The following is a 19,168-nucleotide window of genomic DNA, read 5'->3' on the forward strand; positions in this document are numbered from 1 at the left end:
TCAGACACACCAGAAGAGGACATTGGATTCCATTACAGATGGTTATGACCCACCATGTGGTTGTTGGGAATTGAACTCAGGACCTCTGGAAGAGCGGTCAGTGCTCTTAACCACTGAGCTAACTCTCCAGCCCTAGTTACCAGTTTTAAGCCAACTTTCTGTTACCTATGTTGCAAATTTTTAACAATGCTCAATAACTTATAAGCCAATAATATATAACCCAGATATGCAGATCAGTCAGAAACAAACATGAAGGGGCCACACCCATCTTATATAGTTAGAGTAGACAGACAAAATTTTTTACTTTTTCTAGCTATAATTTCAAGGGAGGAGCACTTTGACACCTGCTGAACCCAATTATCATTATCACAGATTTTTATAGGAGAAACAACTATCAGCTTCCTTTCCAGAGAAGTCAAGAAACTGCTGACCCCTTTAAGAGAGGCTTGTATAGACAAATAAGCCCGAGAGAGTTTTTCAGCAATGCTAGACTTACCAGTTTATGTTGTGCCAATTCAGAGTTTTGTTTTTTTTTTTTTTAAACAAATCTTTAAATGAGTTAAAAACTAAATCAAAGAGTGAAGGGCCAGCAGATAAACCACTTTTTTCTTTTGAATATGAAACACAGAGCAACAATCAAGCAACAAAATGAAACCACAGACATAAAATGACAGACTTGGACAGACTGGCAGACCAAGGACACACAGTAAAGAAGAAAGAGAACCAGATGTTCCACCAAAGGGACAGAACTAGGCATTCCCCCAGTGGGGCCAGAGAGGAAGCAGGATGTCCCCCAGCTTCCTTCTAACCCTAGAAGAGCTCTGAATTATCTTACTTTCATTTTCCTTCTCCTTCGCCAAAGTATTCTGGGACAGGGGAGAGGCTTTTCTGAAACCCATTTTCCTTCTCAGTTCTAGGGTCTAAACTATCTCTAATCATGGTCCACAAACTAAAAGTATATATGAGAATTATCTTCACTCTAGGTTTTAGCATAACTCTAAGTGTGTGTGAGCTACAGGTGCTTGCAAGTCTCCTAACATTTGGGTTGGAAAATGAACTTGGGTCCACTGGAAGAGCAGTCAGTTTGTGCTCTTAACCACTAAGCCATTTCTCCAGCCCCTACATTTGCTTTTAGAGCTGGGAGTGCATGTTTATGCTACTGTGCTAGGCACAGACATACATAGAAGTCAGACATTCATACCATAAAGAAATGTAGACATTTAAAGTAGCGGTATCAAAATCTTTAAATACTTGTGTGGTGCCACATACACTGGAGGCAGAGGCAGGCAGATTCTATGGGAAAACTAAACTAAACAAACAAAACCCACAGAAAACCTTTTTTTTTTTTTTTTTTTTAAATTTTTAAGATTTATTTTATTTATATGAGCACACTGTTGCTGTCTTCAGACACACCAGAAGAGGGCATCTGATCCCATTACAGATGGTTGTGAGCCACCATGTGGTTGCTGGGAATTGAACTCAGGGCCTCTGGAAGAGCAGTCAGTGCTCTTAACCGCTGAGCCATCTCTCCAGCCCACAGAAAACCTTTAAAACACATTTGGTGTTTAATAACTTCTGTTTTTGTTTTTTTTTTTTTTTTAGCTTTTTGCTGCTTTCCCCATTATAATAAGAAGTTTGAAATCTTTGTCAGTAAATCTTTGTCCATATTCTAATTATTTGCTTAGAATTTAAATTCTTGGAAGTCAATTTAGCAGGTTAAGTGTCACGGATATTAATAAAATTCATAAAGCTTATTGTCAGATTCTTAGAAAAGCCAGTGAAGCATTGGTTTTCTGTGAGGCAAGAGAAGAACCATTTGACAGAAGCTGCCTCTAGGATACAGTTCCTGCTTTCTTGTCACTCTATTTGCTCCAAGGGAAATTGAAGCCATTCTCTTGGCATTGCCAGACATGTCTCTAGCTGAAATTTGTGAAATCTGTGTATCCCTGGCTGTCCTCAAACTCTGTAGACCAGACCTTCTTCTGCCACCCCTGGATTTATGGGATTGCTACTTAAGGGGAAGCTATTCTTGGGACTATTCTGGCACAGGTGAGGGAAGCAAGAAGTTGCTGTTTTTTTAAAAATTATTTTTGTTACCTTACGTGTATGGTCTTACCTGCATGTGAGCCTGTATACAAATAAGCATGCAAGGCTTATTGAGAACAGAAATGGACATTGGATCTCCTGGAACTAGAGTTGTCTTGTGGGTACTGGGTCCTCTGGAAGAGCAGCAAGTGCTCTTCTAACCACTAAGTCATCTTTTAGGCTCCAAAGTTGCTCTTCTTGACATGTGTTTAAAAAAGTGTCAAGTTAATTGACTTTCTAAGTACATGTATAACTGAACAGAAGAAATTCCTAGTACAGCTTAGTGCATACTGAGTATTGAATTGGCATCCTGATATTCTCTGAGTTTTATTTATCTCTTCTGTATATGCAGCAGAGGACTGGACAAACTGTTGCACCTAGCAGTTGTGGAATAATAATCTGAGGGCTGGAATGCCAGCAAAGCTTTACTTAGAATGTTCTCCAGTCCTGTCTTTCTAAGTGGTATTGAGGATCGAACCCATACACTACTAGGATTCCTGTTGGGGTCCATTCATGCCCTCACAGGGCTCACCTCCGTGTGTCTTATTATGTGGTTCCAGTGACTGCAGGGGTTAGTATTCTATGGTGTATTTTAAGTGAAAGAAATTAGAATTTATGAAACATTTATGAGTGGATCATTAACTTTTAAAAATGTTAGGATTGGAGAGACTGCTCTTCCAGAGGTCCTGAGTTCAAGTCCTAGCACCCACGTGGTGGCTCATAACCATCTAATGAGATCTGATGCCCTCTTCTGGTGTCTCTGAAGACAGCTACAATGTACTTATATATAATAAATAAATCTTTAAAAAACAATGTTAGAGTTTTGTTGTGTGTAGCTTTAATCCATCCTGTCCTGTTCTTGATCTTTTGAGGCAGGGTTTCTCTGTCCTGGCTGTCTTGGAATTCACTGTGTAGACCAGGCTGCTCTTTTTTTACAGAGATCACCCATCTCTGTCTCTAGAAATCTGGGATCAAAGGCATGCACCACCACCACATGGCTTTTCTTTTTATTCCAACAATTTAAGAAGAAAGATTGCCATGGGTAGGAATGAAGCAGTGGGTTTTATGGGCCACAGGATAGTGTCTGAATGGATGCTTTACTCGAGTGTTGTATTTGCTCAGATCTGAGAATTTTTAAATGGGTATACACTGAAGTGTCATAGTTTAGAAAATAAGATGTTCCAGTGTTGGGTTATAGAATTTTCTGGGGAGACACAATCCTCCCTCCCTCCCTCCCTGCCCACATAGGAAGCCTAGGGCAGAGCAAAGTATGAATACCACCAAAGACCATCTTAGTGGACCAATGAGTTTTACTGGGGCTTCAGGAATATGATTGGTGAAGGTTACTGAAGGAGCAGAAGTACCTTAGACATCTTTTAGACAGCTGTGTGGCCAAAGTCAGCATGAGCAACAGCTCATAAAAGTTGAGAACTTCTCTAAAAACAGTTGCAGACAGCTCAGCAGATGGAAAGTATCCTCCGCAGGTGGCTCCTTTTGTCTAGCCCCTTGCTCAAGGCAGCTTAGCTGGTATGGCCTCAGTAGTCTTCTAGTCTGGCTTGTCTGAGAGTAACTCAGCACTTTCTGTTGTTTACTTTTGGGTGGGAAATGAAGCTGGTCAATTTCAGGGACTTTTAGAAACAGAGATGCTTACTTTCTATGTTAAGACTTCCTTCAAGATGGAATGTTTTCCTCTAGGAACAAACTGCTCATAACATCAAGCAATGTAGGTACTTAAGGTATTTTAATGATGGAAATGAAGTCTTGAAGTCAGTACACCTTCCTGGTCCCCCTTCTTCTTTCTTGGGATAACTAAAATTTATCCTCTGGATAAGCATAGAGAAAGAAGGGCTGACTTTTGAGTACTTAACAGACTAGTCAGTGAGGTGAGCACTGTTTGCTGGGTTCTCTCTCTCCCTCTCCCCCTCTCTTTCTCTGGTAAAATTTTATTTATTTTATTTTATTATGTATATGAGTGTTCTCTGCATGTACACCTGTATGGCGGAAGAAGGAATCAGATCCTGTTATCGATGATTGTGAGCCACTATGTGGTTGCTGGGAATTGAACTCAGGACCTTTGGAAGAACAGTCAGTGCTCTTAAGCTCTGTGCCATCATCTTTCTAGCCCAGACTGGATGCTTTCTAAGTATTGGACATTTTGTTTCAGTTATTGATTGGGACATATTTGTGCATGCTGTACAGATGAGAAACAGTGGCGAATGTGCGTTGGGGGTAGGGCATAGCAGTAGGTGTTTGAGATTTGTTATTTTTTTATTTTTAATCTTACATTTTGAGACAATCTTAAGTATGTAACTCTGGCTAGCTAGGAACTCAGAGATCTGTTTTCTTGTCATGCACCACTAAACCCAGCTCTACACGAAGAAACCCTGTCTTGAACAAAATACCAGCTTAATGAGTTAAAATGTGGGGCTAGTTGGGGCAGCATCTGTTCTTCCTGTTAGAAGAAAAGGCAGGTATTGGGCCTTTTGAAAAGGAAGTCCTGGACTCTGGAAGAGGAAAGAAAACTCAGCCTAAGGGTGATGATGTCCTTAGGTGGGATGAAGAGACATGTGTCAGGTCAGGCTCTCAAGTCAGCTTCATGTGCTCTGATGGAGGGGTTGTCTGAGTTGCAGAGAGGAGGCTGCTGTTCTTGCAGTTCCCAGCACCCACATGGCAGCTCATAGAACTCCAGGTCCAGAGAATCTATGGGGCACAAGACATGCATGTGGTGTACATGCAGGCAGGCATTTATACACATAAGATAAAGGTAAATATTTTAAAAAGGGCGATAGTGCTGGTGTTTGGATGGGAGGAGTTAGCCATAGGACAGCAACAGGGAAGCCCAGATGGGGAAAGTTAGGTAACAGTGGCAAGTGCCATAGAGAAACAAGAATTGTTTTTGTGAAAAGACAGGAGATCTTACAGAAATTTAGTAGACAAAAAAGTGGAATTTCTAGACAAGAAATTAACCTGCAGTCAAAGATTTCTGAAGAAAAGAGAGGCAGGGAGTACAATAACATAGAAGAAAGTCCAGTCTTGGTGGGAAGGGTTGGCTACTCAAAGGGACAGCCAGCCTTTTCCCTTGGTGGTGAGAAAGGCTTTGTTCCTTAGTTCAGACATTTTTTACATAACTTTTTATCCTCCAATTTCTTTTAATAATTAGTTTTTAAAAATTTATTTCATGTATGTGAATACACTGTTGCTGTCCTCAGACACACCAGAAAAGGGTATCATATTCCATTACAGATGGTTATGAGCTACTGTGTGGTTGCTGGGAACTGAACTCAGGAACTCTAGAAGAGCAGTCAGTGCTCTTAACCGTTGAGCCATCTCTCCAGTCCTAGTTTTGTTTTTAAAGGAAAGATTTTGGATGGATAGCTGGCCTGATGTCAGTGGCCATATCATATAGAACGCCTATAAAAACAGATGGCTTCCTGAATACTCAATATACATCTGTGAGAAGATTTCTTTGTTTTTGTTTTTGCTTTGGTTAACTGTAGCTGAAATCTTAAATAAAGTTTGTGGTATCCCAGCAAAGCAAGCGAGGCCCCTTTTCAGCATAGGAGGCAGAAGACAGTAGATAGAGAAAAGATAATATTAGTTTCTAGTACAGGTGAGGTGGGTCACTTAGAAACAGAGAGGCCTGGAGGGTGTAATAAAGTAAAAAAGGTGTAAAAGGAGACCCGGGAGAGAGGGAGAAGGATGAGGCATGAAGCTGAAAGGGCATGTTTCCTGTCTAATCTTACTTCTATACGAACAAGATTTCTAGTGTTTTGACCAAACCTGTATTTGATTTTTTTTTAAAGTGTCCAAGAATTGTTTAGTGTTTTTCGTATTAGATCACACAGTAAGATATAGACCAATGTGCTTTCCAAATTCTGCCTGTAGTTAAGAAATAAGTTCATTTAAAAATTTTATGAGTATTTTATCTGCACATATGTATGTGTACTGTGTGTTTCTGGTTCCCATGGAAGTCAGGAGAGGGCGTTGCATTTCTGAAACTTGGAGTTAGGGATGGCTGTGTGCTCTACCACGTGAGTGCTGAGAATCGTAGGCTCTTTATCACAGCAGCAGGTGCTCTTAACTTAGGGGCCACCTCTGCAGTGCCTGTTTCAACCAACACTTCACTAAGTTCAGGCTGGCCTTGAATTTGTGATCTTCCTGCCTCAGTCTTCTAAGTGCTGGGATCATTTAGGTGATACCCAGCTTGTTTACATTTATATTTTTTAGCAAATATTCCCAAGTTGTTACTGCTTAATAAACAGTTTGTTGCCTGTAGGTTTTAAAGTATGATAGAAATCAGTAGTGCTCCTGTAGTTTTATGTACAGTATGTTGACACTTGAGACAAATATTCTAAATTTCACAAGCCCCCTCCCTTGCCCCCAACACACACTTTGATTGGGTTTCTCTGTGTACCCTGGCTGTCCTGGAACTCTGTAGACCAGACCAGCAGCAAACTTACAGAGATCCCATGCCTCTGCTTCCTTTCCTGACTGCTGGGATCAAAGGGGTGCAGCACCATGCCTTGGTTATTAAGTTGGGTTTTAAGTTCTGGCTTTCTCCTGGCTTGGCCCTAGAAATGGTCTACCAACCCCAGGAAGGTGGTGGCTAATAGGACAGCAGGTTTAGTTAGGAGGTTCCTGTTTCAGGAGTCTTGTTTTCAGGTGTGCAGAAATGCCTTCTTTCAAAAATATCTTCTCCAGGCTCTAGCTTCAGAAAGCACAGATGGATTGTTAGTCATATTTGAGAAGACAGCAGATGGCAAAGGGCTTTTGCTGTTCTGAAGCTCACAGTGACCGAACAAAAACTTGCCATCTTTTTTTTTTTTTTTTGACCTGTGAGTTTATGGCTTGATTTTTAACAACTAATTTGAGTACACCTATGCCATCTCATTATCCTTTATCTTATCTTTATAACTACCATTATGTGTTTGTGTGCCTGTGTTTGAGAACAACCTACGGGAGTCAGTTCTTTCCTTGCACCCTGTGGGAAGTTCCTTAATTCAGTCTTCTTAGCAGGTAATGAAGCGGAAGCTTAACTTAGCTGTATATAGATGTGCTTTAGTGAGATGTAAGGAAGGTTTCTTGTTATGTGCTATTTCTTTCTCCCTTGTTTGATATTTGAGGGCTTTCTGAGACTGCCTTCTATAGATAGATAGATGTTAGGGAGCTCTGTAGAGTTTACAGCTTGGTCTCTTTGGAGTTACCCAAGAGTCCTGGTTCAAACTGGCCTCCCTCATACTTGACTGTTGAGGAAGATGCAGTCCTGTTACAGATCAGACTTGCCACTGAGCACCATTGTGCTCATCTCTGCTTATTAAAGCATATGAACAGTAGCTAGCGTTCTCATCATGTGAGGTATTTCCTGTTTTGAAAATGAAAGGCAGTAGGTCGGGTAACACGGAATATTTCTGAATCTTGAAGGTTAAAGGTGAGTGAACTTTTAATCCCTTGAGTTTTGTTACTGTGCTTTTTGCCTTAAAGTAATTATAGATAAGATTTTATTTGTGCATAGTATGTGTGTACTATTCATAATGCTGACGTAATGCTTTCCCTTCTATTCTGAACACTAGGTACGCTCTATGGATGAATTAAATCATGATTTTCAAGCACTTGCTCTGGAAGGGAGAGCTATGGGCGAGGTAAGTAAGCTGGTGTGGTTGACAATGGGTGTTCTTAGGGAAGCCTGGACTTGTCTTTCATCAGTTGTGTCTGAATCTAGTCTCTAGAAATCTGTGCTTGCTTTTTTTTGTTGCCATCCTCAGTAGGACTAGGATGTTGGAGAATTGTGCTAAAACTCTACTGGTAGAGTGTGATTTAGTAACTTAGTTCAGTTTTAAATTACAAAGCACCAAATATGAGCACTAACAATAAACATGTTAATAATAAGTTAGCTGTAATATGAGGTGTGCAAACACTTTAATTTATATTCATCAAGTGTTCTTACCTTTACCTCAGTTTTTAGTGGCTAGGTGTTTTCACAGTTGGACATGGAGTTTAGATGCGCTGTTACTCAGAGCATGTCAGTGGCTTATGTTTTTACACGGGTGTTCTTTAAAGGCTAGTACTCAGGGCTCCATTTTGAATGCGGCTTTTTCTTAGGTTTCTTATGATCTCAGTTGGTCACAGCAAATTCAGAAATAAGAACTTTGGTTTCTTTTTAGCATTTAATTTTTTTCCCATTATAGTGAATCGCCATTGTTCAGGAGAGTGTAGCTAAAGTACTCTGAAGGTTTTGCTTGTTGACAGGAGTCATGTACCGATGACAAATACAGTAGTAGACTCTTCAAATGTATTGCTGAAGAATGCAGAGGTTCATTAAGAGGCTATTTACTTCTGGTTGCCATTCTGGACAGTAACCCTAGAATTGTCTGTTTTCTACTGTACATAAAAAGCTCTCTTAACTACTTCCATGTTTTGAAGGTGGGAGAATGACTCTACTTCAGACTTTCCCTGTGTTCCAGCCATTAGATAACATTTGTTTGGTTTAGTGAATGCTGTTTGGTCCTGGCATTGTGCTGGGTTTGGAAGATCAAGAAGTAATTGCAGTTCCTTTGCTGAGCTTACACCAAGTCTTCCTAGGTACACTCTGGCTTCTACTGCTTTGTCCTGAGAGTCTTGCTCATTTTGTTGGAAGATTTTGCTTTGAATTTTTCTGAATTTTCTTGTGGTCAGAGAGTCTAGTATCTGCCTTACCATCTTGTGTTCTGAATTTTAGGAAACGATTTGTTAAGTGTCCTCTGCCTGCCTTTTATCGAAGCAGCATGTGCTAATAATAAACCTCGCATGTTATTGGGTAAAGGACTTTGTTACTTAATTTCTGGGGTAAGATTTGAAGAGAAAACTAACATTTATGTTATCCATTAAATATGGAAGATAAACTATACGTGTGATTCTAACCTGTTTGTTTAAAGTCTAATTCTAGAGCTGAGCATGTTAGCTCATGCCTTTAATCCCAGGATTGGGAGACTGGGGCAGAAGTAGCTTGAGTTCAAGGTCAGCCTGGATGTCATAGTTGAGTGTATTAGTTAGTTTTCTGTTATGACAAAATGAACAATGGTATTTTAAGGAAAAAAGGAGAGCTTATTTGAGCTTCTGGTTCCAGAGGGAGGGGCAAGGCCATATCTTTGGGAAACAAGAAGCTGAGAGATCACACCTTTTATCTTAGGGTAAGAAGCACACAGAAGGATCTGGGAGTTGGGGAGGAGGCTTTAACCTCTAAGACAGACATTCTTCCTCCTCTTGTGTGACAAGTTGGAGACCAAGGTTCATTTATGCTTGAGCCTGTTAGGCACATTTTTAAAATTCAAACAGTACACCAAACAACACGTTCACAAAGCAACAGTGACTACCATTTGTTAGCTACTTTTTAGGCAGATATTAATTACTTTTTACACATTAGCTTGTTAGCACCCACTGAGGCCTGGCCTCAGTTTTATTGTCCCCCCAGGAAAGCTGTTACTCCCTTCTAAAGCTCAGATGACTTGCACAAGTTATCTCTCCAGAGCACAAATAGGGTGGTGAGATCCTGAGGGAGGGAAACAAGAAGGGCCTGGAGTGCACCTCAGGATCATGAGGAGGTTCCAGGCTGAGAAGCAGTTTCTGGTCAAATGAGGACTTGGTTACACGCAGATTGGCAGCATTTCCCTGCTTAATTCAGGGGACTGTAGTTGTATACCAGAAGCATAGCAATATGTTTTTATAAAAAACCTGAGCTTCTAATTACTTGATTTTTCTTCCCATTTAACAATAAAAGATATGCTCTTGAAGGTAATAATATAGTATTTACTACTACAAACATTAATCTCAAGTGGATTGGATGGATTTTTAAACTGGTGGTGTGTGTGTGAGGGATGTATGTGCAGAGAATACTTAAGTACCCGAATGTATGTGTGTTTACATGTCAAAGAACATTGATTCCCCTGAAAGAAACTGGTTTCTATTAGTGTTAGTTAGGGTTGCTTTACTCAGTTCAAAGCCTTTGCCATAGCTTGTAGCACAGAAAGATTTCCAGTATTTTTTTTTTTAAGTAGAAATTTTGCTAAGAAGTTTTTTTGTTGTTGTCCCCCCACCCCCCCCCAGACAGGGTTTCTCTTTTAACAGCCCTGGTTGTTCTGGAACCTCTATCTGTACACCAGGCTGGCCTCAAACTCAAGATCTGAGCCACTACTGCCTGGCAGGAAGTTGTTACTTAAAATACCATGCTTACACGTTTGCTGGTTGTCTGAAGTGCAGCTGTTTTGTTTGAAAAATAGTTCCTTTTACTATGTGTGTATGGATTTTTTCCTGTGTGTGTGTGTGTGTGTGTGTGTGTGTGTGTGTGTGTGTGTGAGAAGGGGGGGAGAGGCAGGCAGGCAGGCAGGCAGAGAGAGAGAGTGTGAGTATTCATGCACTACACAACTGCCTGGTGCCTGTAGGGAGGGTGTCAGATACCCTGGAACTGGAGTTACTATAGTGTATTATGAGTTTCCATGTGGTTGCTGGGATTTGAAGCTGTGTCCTCTGGAAGAGCATCTAGTGCTCTTAACTACTGAATCAGCTCTCCAGACCTTGAAGTATAGCTGTTTTTAGCCGAAGGGGTCCCTTTCTTCTTGTGTAGAGTGGAAATTAAAGTAGTTCCCATGAGTTTTAATGGCTCCTTAATTCAATTTAAGAGTTCTCAAAAGTTTAAAGACACTTATCTGAGCAGCTTAGTGTTGGTGTGGATTCAGAATATTTTTGTAATAATGGAAAAACTTAATGACTTTTATAGTCTTTTGTGGTCACCCGGACCAAATATTTGGCAGTAACAAAATAAAGGAAGAGTTTTTATCTGTCTGTCTGTCTGTCTGTCTGTCTGTCTGTCTGTCTGTCTATCTATCTATCTATCTATCTATCTATCTATCTATCTATCTATCTATCTATCTATCGTTGTTTTGCCCTTATATATTTGCATTTCTCTCTCTGTCTCTTTCTCTCTGTCTCTCATTCAGAATCATTTTTTTAGCTCTGTTTCAGAGTTTGGAAACATAACAGAGGAGCTTCTTTATGGCAGACAAAAAGCAGACAATGAAAGTGGCATACTGGAAGAGGCCATGATGACAGACTTCACAGGAACACGCCTCCAGGGACTCTTACCTAGTGCCTGCCTCTGCCTTTCCCTTCTTTCCAAAATGTCCTTTTATTCTCGGTATCAGTCTCTGGAGGTGCCCTGATGCACCCAGAATGTCCTCTATTTGGTCCTTAATCTACTCTGAATCCAGTCAGATTGACACTCAACTTATCTACATGTTGATATTAGTTCTGAAATTTCCTACCTTGGTTTCCCTATGGTATCTGCTTTCTGGTTAGAAGGGTAGTTAGGACATGACTACCTAGGTCATAAAAAGGATATATTTGAAAAATAAACACCATGAAAATCGCTGGTAAAAAGATTCCTTTAATCTTTGTTTTTTCTGTTGTTCTTGTGCTCTTAAGAGTTTTAATTTTTTTTTTTTTTCGGGTAGGGTTTCTTTATTTTTCTCCTTTTTTCTTTTTCTTTTTCTTTCTTTCTTTTTTTTTTTTTTTTTGAGACAGGGTTTCTCTGTAACTCTGTCTTGGAACTCTTTCTGTAGGTCTCAAGCTAAGAGATCCACCTGCCTCTACCTCCCTAGTGCTTTAAGGCCTGTGCAATAGGCCACAGATATCTAATTCTTCTGGAACTCACTGTTTTCCAGGCTAACTTTGAAATTGTAGAAGTTCTCTTACCTCAACTAACCAAGGGCTGGGGTTACTAGCATGAGCTAGCTGAATTTTTCTGATTTGTATAGAATGAGTGATTACTTTTCTTTTTATGATGTTGGTGATGGAAATATGGTCTTAGGTAGCTCAGGCTGGGCTTACACTTCACATATAGGTGACTTTGAACTCATTCTCCTGCCTAGGCATTGACAATCACACTGAGCTAAGATTCCATAATGTTTTGTCTAGAATAGTGTAGGCTACCATTTCATTTCTGGATTAAACAATGCATTTAGGAAGGTAGTTAGAAAAATGCTACCCTTAGTGATAGGTTTGAATATGAATGAGAAAGGGCTGGAGAGATACAGTTCACTGGTTAAGAGTATTGGTTGTTCTAGAGACTCAGGTTTAGTTCCCAGCACTTATATGGCAACTTACAGCCATCTATATAACTCAGTTCTAGGGGATCTCACACTCACATGGAATACATGCAGGCAGAAATGCCAAAGCACATAAAATAAAAATACCATTAAAAAAGTCAGATTGAGAAAATGTATAACATTATCTCCCTGTACATGGAGTGATAAGGAGTCCTATTCACCAGAAGTAGATTTTTAAAAAAGATTTATTTATTATGTATATAGTGTTCTGCCTGAATCTGTGCTTGTGTGCCAGAAGAGGGCACCAAGATCCCATTACAGATGGTTGTGAGCCACCATGTGGTTGCTGGGAATTGAACTCAGGACCTTTGGAAGAGCAGTCAGTGCTCTTAACCACTGAGCACTCCAGCCCAGAAGTAGACTTAAAAAAAAAAAGGTTTATTTATTTGTTTTATGTATATGAGTGCACTGTAGCTATCTTCAGATCTCACAGATGGTTGTGAGCCACCATGTGGTTGCTGAGAATTGAACTCAGGACCTCTGGAAGAGCAGCCAGTGCTCTTAACCACTGAGTCATCTCTCCACCCTCTAGAAGTAGACTTTAAATGATAATTGCAGATACCAGAAATTAGAAAGGCATAATAGTATCTCTGAATGTCAGATAGGAGATTTGGGGGCCAGTGTCTCACTGTGTAGCTCCGTATGTCCTCTGCCTCCTGAGTGCTGGGATTAGAAGCAAGTACCACCACATAGACTTAGAGGAGGAGTGATCTTGGCAGCTGCTTACTCAGAGGAAGTAAAACGTGGTTGGATAGAACCAGCACAGAGCCCCGGGCCCTTAGCCAGTGCTTCCATCTGTGCTTCAAACATTTCATCCTTGGACTTTGCTTCTTTCTATCTCTAAGAAATGTTGAGTAAGAGTTTAGTTTCTAGGACTCTCCCATGTCAGAGATTGCTGGAATTTGACCTTAGGTAGAAAAAGAATGGTTAGCCTTTTTGAAGGTGTGAGGAAAAGAGAAATATGCCAAAGGACATTTGTTATTTTAGAACTTTTTATTGGATATTCCCCACTACCCCCACAGGATACCCTACAATAGGGATTCTTGTATTCCAGGCTGGCTTTAACAAACTGTGACCTTGTACAATCTAAAATAATTGTTACGTGTATAGATGTATGCCTGCATGAGCTTATATGAGCATGCAGGAAGGAGGTCATTGAAGTTGAGGTTGTCAAAACTTGTGAATGGACTTACAGGTAGGTGTGAGCTATCATATAGGTGGTGGGAACCAAACTGAGATCATCTGCCAAAACATTAAGTGTTCTTCATTGCTGAGTCACTCTTTCTAGTCCCAACCTCTGATTCTACAGCTTTCATCTCCAGAGTGCTAGAATGTTTATGTGATGCTAGGTTGCATACCTGCTAATGGATGGAACTGCCATCTGAGCTACATTCCTAGCCCACCTTGGGCTTTTCTAAGTGACCCATTCACCTTTCAACAGCTGATTAGAAATATCCATTAGGATACATGGGTTGGAAGCAGGGCATAGTGGCAGTAGCTCAATATGTTAAATTATTTTTCATTATGGACATTGCATTTTAGGATTACAAAGGTGATTTTCTTTTTCTTTTTACCCAGTCTTTTGGCTTTTTGAGGCAGTTTCTCTGTGTAGCCCTAGTTGTCCTGGAACTCACTTTGTAGACCAGTCTAGCCTTGAACTCAGAAATCCGCCCACCCCCACCTCCCAACTGCCATTGCCGTCCAATTTTGAATTAGAAAGTGTTGATTAGCTAAAATGGTTTGTGAATCACATTTCTGAAAAGGACTGCTGTTGAAGTTGGCAATACCTTTTTAGAGGTGCACAGAACAGTTCATTCAGTTGACTACAGGATGGATTGTTAGAAAGGAGACATGCTGCTGCTCAGAAAGTAGTAAGGCACAGCAGGCCTGCACTCTCTGAGCCAATACCTTTCTACCTTTCGTGCTTCTCTTTTGGCTAAATTGCTAGCTTTAATAAGCAGAAGAGCCTGCATCTAGTATTGCACAGTGCCAGCAGTCAGGAGGAGCAGTCTTGTCTACATAGTGAGTTTAGAAAGCTAGGGCAGTGTAGAGAGACCCTGTGTAGCCCAGGCTTACTTTTTAGCTCACAGTGACCTATCTACCTTTATGGTGGGATTAAATGTGTGTACCACTGAGGTAGGCTGTTAGTGGTTTTTTTTTTTTTTTTTTTTTGATGCTTATTTATGTACTTGATTTGAGAGTAAACCAACTAAACATTTACAACAGTAAATGGCAGACTCCAATACCATATTTATAATAATACCATCAATAGCACTATCTGTGATTCTTCCTTTTGTTTTGCTTTGTTTGAAATAAATCTTCACTATGTAGTCCTGGCTGATCTCAAACTTGTGCTTGGAAAATGCTGAGATTATAGGTATGTGTACTGTGTCTGACTTGTACCCCCAAATCCACCTTCCTTTACCTGACTTGTGTAACCACATGTCTTCTGCGCCCCACTTTTTTAGTTTGTTTTTTTTTAAAGATGAAGAAAGGAAGACCAGCTAAGGCTGTAAGTGTCAGTACTGCATAGACTCACTCCATTTTATTTGGCACAGAAAAAGAAATATATTAAACAAATATACATTTTATTTTGGCTATGCTTATTACTTCATAGAATCGATTTTCATGATGGTCCTGCGATGTTAGAATGCTTTTTAAAAACAGATCAGCAGAGACTGATGTGATCTTTCATGTTCCCGCTGTTCAAACCCAGATTCACCACTCGGTCCTTTATGTGGAGTCTTATTTAAATTTTAGCTCGTAGTTTCTGCTCCTCCATGAAGCTTTCTTGCTGTCTTACCAGATAGAAGCTATAGAATGAGTTCAGCTTTCAGGAATTTCTGTTGTTAGGCCTACCACTTGTCCTTCCAGAACTCCATCCAGTTGGGTTCAGTAAAGCTGCAGCACTTAGATGCCGTTCCTGCCCCTAGGACTGTGAAGAGGATGAATGACAGCTGACCAGAACGGCTCTGTTAGGGCAGAAATGCTTCAGCACAGGTACCTACTGATCCACACTGTTGCTGCCCTGCAAGCTGAGTGTGACATGGAGACAGTCTGTATTTGAGCCAGAGACCTACTGTAGAGCCCTGGCCGGCTTGACAGCTACAAACATCTCACCTCTGCCTCATCAGTCCTGGGGAACACTCTCCCCAGAGCATTTGTTACCAAGTTCCTGTAGTTGAACTAGATTAAGAATTGGCTTGGTTTTTTGTTTTTTGTTTTTTTGTTTTTTTTTTTTTTTGTATCATCTGTGTATTATCTAGTCTATGTATGTAGCCAGACATAATGGTATTTATAAAATTGGGCTTACTTGTACTCTGTTGCTTGCCCAGGTGTGCATTAAACTATGACCTATGTGATTGTTTGTTGTTTTCGAGAGCTCTCCTTCCCCCTCTTGTGACAGGGTTTCACTGTGAAGTCCTGGCTGGCCCAGAACTCATAGAGATCTGCTTGCCTTCCCTCCCATTTGCTCTAAGGAACTAGAAAACATCAAACTTATTTCATTGATTTTTGATTTGGTTCTCAGCAGAACATATAGAGAATGTGTTTTCTGCGGATATTCCCTGTATAAATAACAGCTGCATTTTTGAACTAGTCATTTCTGAGGATTCATGAAAAGGTCTCTTCTTCCCCTAGCATGGAGACAGACCCCTGTTGCTCATGCTTAAATGGTGAGAAGTACAAGAGGCCTACTGGCAGTGTGCATGGGTTGAGGGTCCTACTCTTTACCTCTTAGCTATTTGCTTGGCGTTCCAGGATCTAGAGGTTGGTTGTAGACTGATGTTCAAACTGTCTATTCCTGAACTTTGTGATAAGGTGTCTCGGGCAGGTCTTTTGTCTACTAGGGTCTCAAGGAAATTGTGCCTTTTTTGATAGAGGCCCATTTAAACAGGAATATGATTAGAACACATATCATTTATGTATCAACAAAGTATGTGACTTCATCAGTAGGTAACTTTACAGACAACACAGGTACATTTTATTGTGTATTTCTTCCTGTTTTTCTGGGCTGATTGTCAAGTGTTATGAAGATAGTTTCCTTTGTCGCTGTCCCAGTAATTTGAAGTAGGAGCACGTAAAGAATGTGCTCAGTGGACTCAGGAGCGCTTAGTGGAGAGAGAAAGAGAGGTTGGTGTGTTGTTTCCAGTTTAATTTATGCAAAGTGACAGAATTTGAGGTGCTATCTGTGTCTGGATGTCATTGAAGGACTTGTCTCATGAAAGCAACATGTCTTTACAGTCTGTTTCAGGAGAAGGTGCTCCTGATGGCTGTATGTAAAGAGCCAGCCTGTGGCTCTCACTGATGAGTGCCCCAATGGACATCAGTTCTTCGTATCTCCAACCTCCTCCAAGTCACATCTCTTGGTTCCTCAGCATTTCATTGTGGACCTTCAGGGTACCTCACTATCTTCTGGATGGATGAAACACAGCTGTTTGGGTTCTGTTGCCTTTGTGCCTCAGTTGACACTATAGAATAGATTTTCAGTTAAAATAACTTAAGTGATGGCTTCTGTGGTTGTATTCTTGTTCATTATGATGGGCTTTGATTCTTAATTTGTAATTATATTACAAGAGGAGAGATGGCACAGTAGTTAAGAGCCTGTGTTTTTGCAGAGGACCTGGGTTTAATTCCCATTATCCACATGTAACTCCATTTCCAGGATTCTGACCTGAAGGTACCAAGCACTCACATGGTACACATGCAAAACACATAAAATAAATCATTTAAAAAAAATCTTAAAAAAAAAAGAAATTACAAAAATATAAAAATTGCCAACAACAAAAGAAGGGACTACCAATCAGAAAATCAAATCCCAAAACTTGTTTGGAGCACTAGGGATGTAGCTCAGGGCTGGAGGGCTTGTCTCTCATGCACAGGTTCCCAACTGCTGCTCTGTATCACAGTAAATAGACTGAATAAGTGAAGCGGTGGGAAAGCTGAGAGGCATCTCAGAGCCCTTAGCCTTCTCTTAGGGCATCACACCTTAGCTACCACAGATATACCTTCTGGCCCCGCTTAGATCTCTGACTTTGTGGCCAGCCTGATCTCTGATCTACAGAGGGAGTTCCTGGACAGTCAGGGCCATGTAGAGATACCCTGTCTCCTCCCCCCCAACCCTAACAAAACAAAATGAAACAACCCAAAATACCAAGAACCAAAAAGACATCACCAAAAGTGGGTTTCTTAGTGTAGAACCCATGTTAGTGTTGCAGTCCAGTTTCAGTATCCCGGGTGCTAGGATTACAGAATACATTTGCTGACCAACTTTAAGTTTTCCTATAGACAGAAAAATCAGCATTGGTTGTTTTAGATTCAGGAAGGAAAGACTAAGATGACTTGATCTTGGCTAGTTGAGTGATTTTGGGGGGGGGGGACGGCGTGTTCACAATAGTGAAAAAACTAGTGTTGAAAGGCATCAATCCTGCTTTTATAACCCAGGACAGCACAAAATCATTTGTTTCAGGGTCTGGAGAGATGGATCAGGGCTAGTGCTACTCCAGAACTGCCTGTGACTCCAGTGTTGGGGGAGCTCTTCTGGCCTACACATACACACACAAACAAGATAAGAATAATAAAAAAGTGTCTTCCTGTACAAAGGGTTCATGTAATGATGGGCATTAAATTCAGGGTTTTGCAGGCTTGGCAGGCACTCCAGCAACTGGTATTTTTCTTATCTCTTAAAAAAATAATTTTATGTGTATAGTACAATTAGGGGCAGTTATCTTGCTGTGTCCACAATACAGGTTCTGGGGATGATCTCAGTTCATCCAACAAGTGCCTTTACCTGATGATTCATCTCACAGCCCTAGCTTGGAGATTTGATTTAAAATGGAATAATGCATAAAGAGCAGTCTTCATTACATTTGAGGGAGGGAGGGAGAGGAGTGAGGAGGAGCGAAGACTCCTGAATGAGCATGTGTGTTGAGAAAGGATTTTATTTGTAACCTAGGTTTGTGGTAATTCTCCATTAGTCTTGGGATGCTAGGATTACAGGCATATGCACCATCATGCCAGATTCAAGAACTTTTGTTGTTCAGATAAATTATTCTTGGGGATTTAGATGGTCCTGTGTTCATTCTTGCTCTTCTGGTAACAGTTAGCGAGTGACTCAGGTCTTATTTATTTATTTACTTTAGAAAATGTTTATATTTATTTCTGAGACATTGGCTCACATCTCTAACAGGGATGGCAGCATCTGCAGAGGGTGGGCGTTGTGAACATTTCCTGCATTGTCTCATTTGCTTTACAAGAAAAGCTAAATCGGACGGGTTTTTGAGAACAGATTTCTAGAAAATGCTGTTTTCAAGGACTTGTGTATTACCATAGTCACCATCATAGTTCAAATTGCAGTCTCAAAGAGGCTTTTTCCTGACTTAATATCAACTTCTGAGACTTAAAGGGTTTTTTTCTTTTTTCTTTTAATTTCTTGAGTCTTGGTAGGTGATTAAACATTTAGTCATTTCAGGTAAAACTAGGAACTTGGAAATTTGAGTAGCCTGATAAAATGATGAAACCTGATCATGCCTATGTGCTTGTAAGCATCCCTTGTGTCTTATAAGCCAGATTTCTATAGGGAGTGGTGTGGACAGGGAGAAGAGGAGACTGGTGGGTAGAGAGTGGGAGAAAGGAGAAGAGAGGTGGGTGGGTATCTGTGACGTGTTTTACAAGTGTAAGCAGTTAGAGAACACTTAAGAGCATATGTGAACAGAAAGTGCACACTTTTTTTTGGTGGGGGTGGGTTGGGGTTTTGAGACAGGGTTTGGCTATCCTGGAACTTACTCAGTAGAGCAGGGGATCTGTCTGCCATCTGTTTTGCAAATTTGGGGGATAAAGGCATGTGACCATTGCCTGGCCATTGCCCACTTGCTTTTAAGGACCTCTTGAATACTTCCTGTTAGTATTGGGGTGGTCACACTAATCCTCAGAGCTTCTCTGGGTTCCGA

At 40.6% G+C, this 19,168-nt stretch overlaps 1 protein-coding gene across 12 annotated transcripts in view; it reads left to right on the forward strand.

The window, feature by feature from the left end:
- The window catches only part of PUM1 (pumilio RNA binding family member 1), a 109,295-nt gene that overhangs the window by 23,696 nt on the left and 66,431 nt on the right, over positions 1–19,168 (forward strand). For all 12 annotated transcript variants that reach the window (XM_080922075.1, XM_080922081.1, XM_080922083.1 and 9 more), the window contains exon 3: positions 7,656–7,724. In XM_080922075.1, coding sequence (XP_080778201.1) covers positions 7,656–7,724 — 69 coding nt within the window. The remainder of the gene's footprint in view (positions 1–7,655; positions 7,725–19,168) is intronic.

Source organism: Micromys minutus (genome assembly GCF_963924665.1).
Source record: "Micromys minutus genome assembly, chromosome: 9".
NCBI lineage: Eukaryota > Metazoa > Chordata > Mammalia > Rodentia > Muridae > Micromys > Micromys minutus.